Raw genomic sequence first — 12,774 nt, 5'->3', positions numbered from 1 at the left:
CTTACACAACCCACCCAGCCAGCCTTCAGTTCTCATCAGGAAACGCACGCGACTGGGGCTGGCTCTCTAGCAACTGGTGACGTCAGACGCTGCGGAAACGCTGATTGGCTCTACCACTTGTGGCACTCCGGGACCCGGAACTTCAGACCGCGGAGGCGTTGCCTTGACGACGACAGGTCGCAGCGCGGTGCTGGGAGCGTCCCTGAGGGCCTGGTGGCTGCTAGGCAACCGGAAACTTTTTCTGCACCTGAGCAGACAGACTTCTTACTCAGAGACCAGGCAGGAGCAGCTGCTCTTGTCAGACCTGGTGAGTACCTTGGAGCCAAACCTTGAGATCCAGCTCCTAATTCTAGGCCAGAAATTCAGCACAATTTCAATGCACAGTAGGAAAGGCACAGTGAGGCAGGGAAAGCTCATGGGAAGGCATGTCTGTGATTATCCAGTATTTAGAGGAGTGGAAAGGAAGGGGACGCATCAAGGGGCGTGTCCCAGATCTCACAGCAGGGGTCAAATCTAGGCCTGAGTTATTTGATGTGTAGCCACTACATGAGGTCAGTCAGCATTGCATTGGGATCTAAATGTAAAACTGCACATTGGATGTTGAAGATGCAGTAATACCAAAAAATAAAATATCCAAGTTATAACGTTTATACTAGCAATCTGTTAATATAAATCTGTTACATAAAACACTAATTTCACCTGTTTTGTTTTCATGTGCTTACTTGCAAAGTTTTAACAGCAAAAAGAAGGCTCTCAAATTTCTGTTGGCCAGCTCTGAGCTAGAGTAAACCCAGTTATGTCTCTGCACCATACACACTCTCATCCCGTTAGATAATATCCTTCAAAATAATATTCTAGCATAAGAGGGCTTAAAGCAGCACGTGTCCAGTACAAAAAGCTCATAATTCTACTGTCATAGGACTTTGCTAAAATCTTAGTGTATGAAAATGTGCGAATCAGAATATGCACTTTAGCAATCACTTTCAGTGATATACATAAAAGCACAAACACTGTTTTAGGAGTTAATCTTAAGACCTCCCTATTGCCTTGTTTTGGTTTGTTATTGCTGTTGTTAGTTGGTTGATTGTTTTGTGGGGGGGGAGGGTGCGAGCACGCACATACACACACCAGTCCTGAGCACCTGTGCCCGGCTCAAGTTGCCTAGTTTTTTTAAATTAAGTACCTCAGAAGTTGTTTAGTTGTTTTGTGAACTGGAATCTGGGAAACTGATCTCCATAGCATCCTTCCAATTCTATGCTGGTGTGGCTCAATGTAAGGAAACTGAGTGATGAGGGTATCAGAGTAAAGAAGAAAAAGCAAACTCAGCAGACCAATAGGCTTTATTCACGAGTGAAGCCTGGGAAAGCCCACTGTTTCCTTCAGCCCTTGGCTGTGAGGTAAATGTACTTCCTTACAACTCTGGTCTCTTTAAATGTTAGGCAGAGTGAAATATTACCAAGGAGGCAGAAACAGTGAGATAGAGGCAGGGTGGGTGTGCAATATTATTTTAACAGGGGACTTGTTCACTAGCTGGCTCAGCATCAGATGTGGCCTTGGTTTCAGGCTCTCCTCCAAGACTGCTGGTGCATTTTTTTAGGTGGGGTGGGGTGTAGAGATGATTCAACAGGGTCGTTGGCAAGGACAATTCTTTTTTTTAACTAATTTTTTTTTTTTTGCCAGTCTTGGGCTTGAGCTCAGGGCCTGAGCACTGTCCTTGGGTTTTCTCAAAGCTACGGCTCTACCACTTGAGCCTCAGCACCACTTCCGGCTCTTTTTTCTATGTATGTGGCACCGAGGAATCAAACCTGGGTCTTCATGCATGCTAGGCAAGCACTCTACCACTAGGCCAAACTACCACCCTGACAATTCTTTATTTTTTTACTTTCTTTTTTTATTGTCTGAGTGATGTATAGAGGGGTTAATTACATTCATCAGGTAGTGGGTACATTACTTGAATATTGTTGCCCCTTCCCATGTTTTTCTTCCACTTTCCTTCCCGCTCACCCCCTCCCACTCATCTTGTTTTCCCCTTACCTTCCATTTTTCAAGTAAACAAGTAAACCTATATACAATATACTAGGTACCAAAGTCAGATACAGTAGCAACATGAGATGAACCAAAAGGGGGAAAAAAGAAAAGCAATCAATTCACATAGTACTTTAAGAACAACAATCACAAAGATATCCTGGAACTCATTTCATTTAGCCTCATCTTATATGGCCATATGTACATGGCAAGGACAGTTCTAAGCTATGGCTGTCATGGGGGAAGATGAGTGCTTTTAGTTAGTCATTTTCCATCATCCCTGATGTTGGAAAAGTGTAACAAAGAGAAGTGTGTGCCTTTGTCTTGTCTGGCTATTTCCTGCTGATATAAGGTTGATGAGGGGAGAAGAGGTCTTGCACTCTCAGAATCCGATATTAAGATTTTGAGTACAAAAAAAAGGCTTTTCCATATTCCTGGGTTGCTGGCTGAGAGACAGCTGCTATGCAATTGGTCAGGAACTTCTTTGAGTCTGCCTTGAATGGAACAGAGGGTTGAATTCGTAATGACAAAAGATTTAAGAGTAGTTACATTGGAAGTTTGAAACAACAACTTATTAAATAATCCAGTTATTTCCAGTGCATACTAATTATTACTGACAGCATTGTAGATGTCACTAGGTCTTTTATAAGCAGGAGCTCTTGGATACAGGCTTACTTGATGTTTTTTCCAGCCTTGTATCCAAGGTGGCTTATACATTTAGGGAACAGAGATATTAGTAACAGTCATTTTCAGTGATAGACAATTACATGCCAAGTTTACTGTTTTATATGTTCTATCATATAAAACTCATCACACACACACACCATCTGCTACTTACACCATCTGCTACTTGAACTTTCCATAGTTTATATTAATTTCTTCCTTCCAAACATTTAATATAATTCTTACTTCCCAAATCCTTTCTTATCTAAAGTAAACCATTCTTCTGTTTCCTCAGTTATCTTTCCAAAGTCTCCCTTTACACTGTTTTAGAAGCTCTGTCTTAGAAAACTCGAGGCATATCTTTTTTCACTTCCTTATGTCCTTACTGATTTTCCCTTTAATCTGTATTTTGAAATAACTCTTAGAAAACTTTTTTAAACAATCCTGGGGCTTGAACTCAAGACCTGGACGCTATCCCTGAACCTCTCTGTGCTCAAAGCCAGCACCCTGCCACCTGAGCCACAGCACCACTTCTGGCCTTTTCTGTATATGTGGTACTGAGGAATCATATCCAGAGTTTCATGCATGCTAGCACTCTATCACTAAGCCACATTCTTAGCCCCTCTTAGAAAACTTTTAAAACTCGAATAACATAGTTTTAGAAAATACCTGTATTTATGCCACCACAATTGGAATTTCCATTCTTAAGCATACATAGGTAACCAGGAACAGAACAGAACAACTTTGTTAGCAAGGCTTTGTGGCTAATACAGCAACTCAGTACAGCTGATAAACCTCAAAGCTGTTCGTACCGTTCAGCAACATTTGTAATGAACTGCAAAGCTGCCAGTTTGGCAAACTTGAGAGAGGGAGAGATGTTATTTTGCTTTTTTACTTAAAGTGAGACATTGGGGCTAATGGAAAAACTGAGGCAGATCCAGAAATCCTTCTGTATGAGAGAGAAATTAAAAAGAAATTAAGAATCCAGATCCTGAAGAAAGATAAAAGGAATGGATTATAGTCTGAGTCCCAAAGGCACACAAAAGGAAGACGGGTTTGTTTGGGGTATGATATATGTTCAGCCCATTACAGGATTCTTGGTTAGGAGAAAAAAACAGGCCATTCAAATAAGCAAGGGAGAAAGAATCCCCAGGTTGTTTGCCAGCCAGCTACAACCCTACTAAGAGGTTCCTAGGGGTGCCCTCAGTGAAGACTAAGGAGCCAAGGCACCCTCATTTATTCAAGGGTGCCAACATACTTGAGGTAGGGGAACTCTGGGTCTGGCTGTACAGACGAGCCATGGCTTCACTTCTGAGGACAGTCCATTTTGCAGTATCCCTGTGCACCATAAAGTGTGCACTGCTAAAAGCGGGGTCTGTGGGTTGGGCAAGCTTTTTGTCAAGTGTTTATCTTCACCACAATGGAAGCAGACAAACCAGAAACCCCTCCGGGCAGTCTGGCACAGGACAGCCTATTGAGGGCTGCATGGCAGCAGCTAAGAGTTGGTGTCTGACTTTAAGAAGTTTCTTTTCCCTTTTTAAATTTAGTAGGGTTTTCTGAAAAGCTGTCAGGCCTCTCTTCAATTTCAAGATATGTCTTGAAGTACTATCAGTATTACCAGGCACTTGCTAGAAATACACATCTCCAGTCCCAGCCCAGGGGTCCTTGAAGCTCAGGAACAGTTCTTAATTTTCATTTACTCTGGGATAAGTTTGTCTTTCTTTGGGAGATACGAGAGAGCTCTCACTCGTTAAGTCTCCCTCTTCTACATATCCTTCTCCCCAATCCTTTTGTTCCACTTTTCTTTTTTCCTTTTCTTTCTTTATCTTTTCCAGGAGTAAGGATGGCTTATCAGGCCACAGATAGTGAAATTGACCTGAAAAAATTGGAAGATCTTGTGGCACATCCCGACTTTCCAAAAACACGTGGCTCAAAAGCAAAGGAAAAATGGAATGCTGTAATGCCTGCAGAAATCGAGTCTGAGAGACAGACTGTGACATTTAGGCACAGTACAAAAGCTCAGGAGAGGACAAGAAAACGACAGCAGCCGGTAAAACTAGAGCCTTTGGTAAGTAGAAGGATGGATGGAAGGGAAGGAAAGAGAGAGGGAAGAAGGAGGAAAAAAGGGAGAAAGGGAGAGAGGAAGAGAAGGGTAAGGGGAGTAGGAAAGGAAGGGAAGGGGAGGCATTTTAGCCACTTTTTAGCTACAAAGGGAGTTATGCTACTTATTTGGGAGATGAATGTCATTTTCAGACTCTTAACTGACAAATAACAAATGTAAACCTTACAAATCAAAAAAATATTGATGAAGTTGTTTCAACAGATATTAAATTAGGAAACACAGTGATGAACTAAGCTTTCTAGTGGACAAAGAGGCTCCTTTAGATCGTAGGTCATACACATGAGTATGTATAAATACATAATTGAAAATAAGATTATACAATAAATACTGGTACACAAAGGGATTGTTTCAAATAAGCTTGCAGGAGTTTTTTCTGATCCATGAGTCATACATATAATATCTTTTTTTTTTTTGCCAGTCCTGGGCTTGAGCTCAGGGCCTGAGCACTGTCCTTGGACTTTCTCAAGGCTAGAGCTCTACCACTTGAGCCTCAGCACCACTTCTGGCTTTTTCTATGTATGTGGTACCGAGGAATTGAACCCGGGTATTCATGCATGCTAGGCAAGCACTCTACCACTAGGCCAAACTCCCAGCCAATATCTTTTATTTTCTTTTTAGAGACAGAGACTCATTATGTAACTCATTCTGATTTACAATTCCCAGTATCAGAGTTACAATGTGCGCTACCATACTCATAAGGATCTTTTCTAACAGTGTCACTGTATTATGTCTCCTACAGATGGGAAGTCACATTTTTATTCCTCCCAAACCATCTTTAATTATTTTATTTAACATCTGGTAGGATTCATTGTGCTATGGGCACACACGCACGCACACACACACATGCACACACACACACACACACATACACACACACATACACATACAACATCAATCTTCTTCACCTCTTAAACTCCTTTTTTCCCCCACCCTGCCCTCACTGATACCCTGCTATGCAACTCTCCTTTTACATTCATATCTCATTGCCATTGCTATTATATAATATTCATCAGCACCAGCAGCATTTTACTTTTATACTACAAAACTGAGTGAGAACATGTGATCTTTATCTTTTGAGACAAACATCTATTCGTGTTCCTGAAAATAATTTTCCATTGCTCTTCATGTCTGTTTTGTATTTACACTTTTTTGTTGTCGTTGTTACTAAGGCTCTCTCTAGCATCATTTGATGTTTGATATTCTGATAACTTCATCATTGCTTTTATTTTCCTTTGGGTTACTTTTGCTGTTAAGGCCTTTCATATGAATTTTAGTATTGATTTTATTTTTGTAATACCTATTTTTTTAATCTCTGCAAAGAATGGAATTGGAATTCTCATGAGTATTATACTGAGTTTGTAGAGAATCTTTAGCAATATGACCTTTTTCACCATATTAATTCTGCCAATTTATGAACATGGGAGATCTTTCTACCTTCTGGCAGATTCTTTAACTTCTTTCTTTAAGGTTTGGTAGTTTGTATGTAGAGATCCTTTACTTCCTTAGTTAGGTTTATTCTTACGTATTCTTTAGGTTATTGTGAACATACCTGTGTGTGTGAGAGAGAAAGAGACAGATTGGTCTATAGTTCTCTGAATTTGTATTTGTTGTTGTTGTATCCCTGATTTGTTTTAAATAAGTATAGTGTTGGCTTTATAGAATGTGTTTGGTATTTCGTGGAAAATTTGAGAAGCATTAGTGTTAGTTTCTTTAAAGCTCTTATAAAATACAGCTACAAATCTATCAGGTTTGGGAGATTCTTTTGGGGGAGAGTAATTTGTTTCAAACTTCTTGCTTGTCATAGCTCTATTAAGGTGGATTATTTCCTCTTGGTTTGATCTTTGGTACATTAGGTTGATGTTATCTAGAAATAAATCATTTTTACTGGATTTTCCAGTTCACTTCAATAAAGGTTTTTTTTTTATAAAGGATTCTCTCCTGATCTTCAGGATTTCATTTGTATTTGTTGTGATATCCCCATTGTAATCCTTAGTTTTATTTGTTTGGGTAATTTCTCTTATGTGTTTGGTCAGATTGGCCAATAGCTTGTCAATTTTATCTATGCTTTTGACTGATCAAGTTTTTGTTTCATTGATTCTTTATATAGATTTGTGTCTCCATTTTATTGTTTGCTGCCCCAATGCCTTCCATGCTTTCCGTGGTGAGGATAGAGTGATAGCAAATGATGAGGGTTTGTCACAGATAATTAGGAATTGTTGTGGCTTCATGCCTCTAAGATTTTCTCAGATAACCTTACTTCTACATATTCATTGCTAAAGTTTAAAATCCAAGAAGAGAAGTCTCACATGAGTTACAGGTCAGGAATGGGCAAGAGTGGTTGTTATTGTCAGGACTGTGTGTTTGATAGGATGCTAGTACAGTGGGGTCAAATTCCAATGGGGAAAGAGTCCAGTAGTAGTGAAGATTAAGCCAAGTTCACACTAATACTAACGGGATTGTTCTATTTCCCAAAGCCAGTGTTAAAACAATACCAAGATCACAAGCAGCCAGAATACATATATGAACAGAACCGGTATCAGTTAATGACTTATGGAGTCCTTAGACCATCAGGAGCAGAGAGACGTTCTAGCAAATCATTTTCTGCATCATTGGAGATTCAAGAGACTCTGAAAAAAAAGGTATGATGTTAAGATAATTATTCCCTTTCATTTCACTTTTGTTTAATATAGCATGGCTAATATTGTAGCATACAGATAGTAACAGAATCTTCCCTCCCTTCCTTCCTTTCTCCCTCCCTCCAACCCCCCTTTTTATTTTGTTACCTGTCCTTGAGTTAGAACTCAATACCTAGGCGCTATTCCTGAACTTTTTTGTTCCAGACTAGCATATTACCACTTGAGCCACAGCGCCACTTATAGCTTTTCTGGTAGTTAATTGGAGACAAGAGCCTCATGGGCTGTTCTGCGCAGGCTAGCTTTGAACCATGATCCTCACCCTCCGAAGTAGCTGGAATTACAGGCGTGAACCACTGGCACTGGCTAGAATCTTTTTTTTTTTTTAAAGATTATTTGGGAAGTATGTTCCATTTGTTCTTATTTAAGGAAAACTTACACAGTAAGTCTTTGGACCATCCTCTCCCATGTCAAAAGAAATTGAGCCAGGTGTAGTGACTCATTCCTGTAATCCTAGCTATTCAGGAGGCTGAGATCTCAGGATCAAGGTTCAAAGCCAGCCCAGGCACAAAAGGACCTGGAGACTCTTATCTCCAGTTAACTACTAGAAAACAAGAGGTGGGGCTTGGCTCAAAGGTAGGATGGTAGCCTTGAGCTGAAGAGCTCAGGGACAATGCCCAAGTCCAGGGGGAGGGCAGTAGCCTTGAGGGACAGTACCCAGGGACAGTGCCCAGGCAGAGTACAAGCCTGATGACCCACACAAACAAAGTTGAAAGAATACATCGGAAGTTACACGATTTTTATGTATTTTTAAATTAAGAAGTGAATTGGATATATTTGTATTTGGTTATTTGAAATTGGATAGGGAAGGGGGGAAAACAAGATATGAGGGGTGTGGGGGGGGAGGGAAATGGGGACCAAGACATGAGCAAGGGTATCAATGTATGTGAATTAATGCACCTTCTATCTGGCGAATATAATGTAACCCTTCTATTAATTACAATAAAAATATATGAAAAAAGAAGTGTAGAAATATTTGAAGACGTTGGTGAGTGGCAATAAAAACAGAGAAAAAGAGCTCAAAAGACAACTTTTGTAGCTTGGGATATTGTAAAGGAGGAATTTACCTGATAAGGCATAATAAACAGACTATAAGAGGCGAGGTGCAATCTGGAGAACATGGTTTTAAATGATCATCCTTGTAAGTTAAAGAAATAAAGAGGTGGGAGAGACAGACAATTTCAATAAAGGTAGCAACAGAACCAATATTTCTCTAGGTTTTGATTAGAAGATCCTTGGAAGCCCACCAAACATTTTAGCTTGGCTTGGCTTTGATCATTGTGCTATAGTGCTAAAAATGTAGAGTTAAGGACTAAAGGATTGCATGCAGATTTCAGAGTGTGGAAATGAGTAGAAGGACATGTAACTACTCAAAGTAGTGTGTGGTGTTAACAGTTATTGTTCATTTCAGGTACAAAATGTTGAAGAACTAAATTGCATTAATCTCAGAGGAGTAAGTAAAACATTATTGAGAAACAAGGTTGAAGTAGTTAGGACTTGAGACAAAGTAGGTAGAATGTCACCATAGGTTTAGGTGAGACTTTCCTGCGAGATGAAATCAGATGATAAATTATGGGAATTGTATAACTTCACTAAATACCACCTCTATGAAAAGGAGAAAGAGAGAGGGAGAGGAAGAAGGAAAGAGTTAAAAAAGAGCCAGAAAAAGCAGGGTGTGGTGGCTCACACCTGTAATCTTAGCTACTTAGGAGGCTGAGATCTGAGGATCAAAGTTCAAAGCCAGCCCAGGCACAAAAGGACCTGAGACTCTTCTCTCCAATTAACCTCTAGAAGAGGGAAGTGGGGCTTGGCTCAAGGGTAGAGTGGTAGCTTTGAGCTGAAGTCCAGGGGGAGGGTGGTAGCCTTGAGCTGAAGAGCTCAGGGACAATGCCCAGGCCCAGGGATAGGGTGGTAGCCTTGAAGAGCTCAGGGACAGTGCCCAGGCCCACTTCAAGTTCCATGACCCCCTCCTCACAAAAGATCCAGAAAAGATTTGATTGTTTATGAATTGATTCATTTTATATAAAACAGGCTTTAAGAGAGAGATTGTATATGCTTCTTGGATAAAAAGGAGAGCTGAACTGCAAAGGAATGTTGTAGACTATGTTTCCTAGTTTTAGTTCTCACACCCATGAAGAGTTCAATAATATGTTAGTGGTTACAGCAAATATGAGGAAAAGGGACATTCCATGCAAAAGGAGAATATTCTGAAGAGAGGATCATCTTTTCAGGTTTTGATTTCTCAAAAAACAAGTTCAGAACAGAAATGCAATAATGAAGATTTCCTGGGAAAGAAAGAAAGTAAGAAATGGAGGGAGAGTGGGAAAAGGAAGGAAGGAAGGGAGGGAGAGGGAAAAGGAGGGGGGAGAGAGGGAGAAAGGGAAGGAGGGAGGGAGGGAAGGGAGAGGCTAGGGATAGAGGAAGAGAGAGAGGAGGATAGGGAAGGGAGAGGAGAAATCTTCTGATAATTAAAGAAGATACTAATTGAATTAGACTAGGCCTCTATCAGAGAGGAGTCCTACAAGTATGTACAAGTGCCTTCTTTATTCTCCACCCTAGTCTAAACATACATGATTGCTAAATTGAATCACATCTTCCAACTGAAGTATGTAATTACAAGTGAAGGGGTCTTACACTTGAAATGGAATAAACTTTTAAAAATGAAAATAAATATATTTTCTGGTAATATATTCATATTCATCCTATCAAAACATGAAAGGGAACTGCAGCCTTTGTTGAAACCTTGAGATAAGGTGACATACTAGTTCTGGATACCAGTTTGAGCCTGCTAGTTCACATCAGAGAACAGTGGCCATGCTGCTGCTACCCCCCTTGGCTAGTAAGTGAAGGAAGTGTATTTTATCTTGAGCTCCAAAAGGTGTTTCCTTCAGCTCTGAAGTTGCTGAGGCTATTGCTTTCAAATTACTATCCATCAAGATATATTTAACCAGAGAGAGAACAAAGACCTCCATAAATGCTTTCTGTTCTGTAGAACTTGTGGGCACAGTGGCTCAGGCCTATAATCCTAGCTACTCAGGAGGCTGAGATCTGAGGATCAAGGTTCAAAGCCAGCCCGGACACTACAGAACATGAGACTCTTATCTCCAGTTAATCACTAGAAAACAGGAAGTGGAGCTGTGGTTCAAGGAGTAGGGTGGTAACCTTTAGCTGAAGAGCTCATGGACAGCACCCAGGCCCAGAGTTCAAGCTCCACGACTGACCAAAACAAGTGATCGTTTGTCTATTTATACAATCATATTTATAGATGCCAATTGAAGACTATGTCAAATTTCCTCAAATGGGGTGACTAATCTCCAAAGAGCCTGTACTATTGAAATGTAATAAGCATGGAGTTAAAGGAGAGAGGGGGGTAATGGAAGCTGACTCTGGGATTGTTGTGTGGGAAGGGGCTGGGTGTCTGAGTAGAGAGCACTAAGAAGGAGTACCACTCTCAAACTATGAGCTGACATGTCTCAGTTTCAAGATGTTGGCCCTGGGGTCGATATTTTGTCACCTCCTCTCCTTTTTTTAATTTTGAAAACAAAACTCATTTTTAAAACATTGGCTTTGTGTAGATGCCTCGACTCTCTGAAGATGTATATTCTCCTCCTTCTAAACCGTCACGTACGAGAATCGGGAGAAGAGGTCTCTTCGGGGCCACGTCTGCAACTTACCCTAAGTTACATTTCCATGACCGTGAAGAAGTTATTAAAGCCAACATCCGTGATCCCTTGCAAATCATTAAAATATTACAAGAGAATGAACACCTTGGATTTCTTTACATGGTCCCCGCAGTGTCAAGGTCTTCCATTGAATATGATACATATAACCTAAAGTGAGTTCACTTCTATAAGGCAATTTATTTAATATAAAAAACTTACATATGATTATAAATATTGCTTCTAATTAAGGATAAATGTGCTCAAAAAGAATTTTTATTAGCGTTCAATGGTAAATGAGCTCTTTTTTCTCATTTTATTTTTTTATTATCAGGGTAATATATAGAGAGGTGACAGTTACATTTACCAAATATTAGGTGCATTACTTCTCACACATTGACATCCCTTCTTATGTTTTTGTCCCCATTTCCCTCCCTTCACCCCTTCCCAATCATCTTGTTCCCCCCATTCCCTTTCCTTTTTCAAATAAACAAATAAGCATGTATACAATATACCAGGCAACAAAGTCAGATACAGTAACAATATGAGATTAGCCAAAGGGCAACAAAAGAGAAGAGAAATAACATAGTACATTAAGAACAACAATCATACAAGATACAGCTCTTATTTCCATAGCCTAGAGATCCTTTCATTTAGTCTCATCTTATATGGCCTTATGTACCTAGGTTTTGAGCTATTGTAATCCTTTGCTAAGAGAGTCCTAGACATGTACTAATTATTACAAATGAGGGAAACCACTGAGCCTATGTCCCTTTGGGTCTGGCTTACTTCACTTAATATGATGTTTTTCCAAGTCTTTCCATTTTCTTCCAAATGGGGCAATGACATTCTTTCTGATGGCAGCATAGAATTCCATTGTCTATAAATACCACATCTTCTTGATCCAATCATGTACTGAGGGGCATCAGGGTTGGTTCCATATCTTTGCTACCGTAAATAGTGCTGCAATGAACTTGAGTTCTAATAATAGCAATTTTATTTTCCATTTACCTTTATCTGTTTACAAAAAATTATTCACAGAGAATTCTGTTGTGCCTCTCATTTATTTTTCTAATGTTGTACCAACTATTTTGAATAGACACACTAATTTTTGAATCCAAAAGGGAAATAGAAATTAAAGGGAAGAAGAATTAGGGACAAAGGAGTTTGGGGGCTTTTTTTGCTTTATTTGTTGTAGGTCTTGAATTTGAGGCTTGGGTGCTGTCCCTGAGCTTTTCTGCCCAAAGCTAGTGCTCTACCACTTTGAGCCACTGATCTAATTCTGATTTTCGGGTGGTTAATGGTGATAAAAGTCTCATAGACTATCCTACCCAGGCAGGCTTCAAACTGTGGTTCTTAGATCTCAGCCTCCTAACTAGCTAGGATTACAGGTGTGACCATCTGGCTTGAGAGTTGTTATTGTTGTTGTTGGTTTGTTTATTTAAGGATAATCACCTTTGTAATAAAATTTAAAATTAATAATAAAAATAAGATCTAAGAACAAAGAAAAAATAATAGCCAGATTTTTGAAATGGGTGACATAGCATGTAATACAATTTAATGGCTTTTAATATATAGAATAGTTTTAATAGTCAATACTAAAATGATATTA

The 12,774-nt window shown here is 39.7% G+C and overlaps 1 protein-coding gene across 1 annotated transcript in view; it reads left to right on the top strand.

Moving 5' to 3' along the window:
- Positions 1–234: 234 nt before the first annotated feature.
- Dnah6 (dynein axonemal heavy chain 6) overlaps positions 235–12,774 on the top strand; it is a 171,399-nt gene continuing 158,859 nt past the window's right edge. The window contains exons 1-4 of the mRNA XM_090336588.1: positions 235–307; positions 4,524–4,756; positions 7,285–7,449; positions 11,079–11,338. Coding sequence (XP_090192714.1) covers positions 4,532–4,756; positions 7,285–7,449; positions 11,079–11,338 — 650 coding nt within the window. The 5' untranslated portion in view covers positions 235–307; positions 4,524–4,531. The remainder of the gene's footprint in view (positions 308–4,523; positions 4,757–7,284; positions 7,450–11,078; positions 11,339–12,774) is intronic.

The sequence above is a fragment of the Megascapheus bottae genome, chromosome 7 (genome assembly GCF_031878675.1).
Source record: "Megascapheus bottae isolate mThoBot1 chromosome 7, mThoBot2.hap1, whole genome shotgun sequence".
NCBI lineage: Eukaryota > Metazoa > Chordata > Mammalia > Rodentia > Geomyidae > Megascapheus > Megascapheus bottae.
Note: the sequence above shows the minus strand (reverse complement) of the source record. Positions and strands in the feature narration are given on the sequence as shown.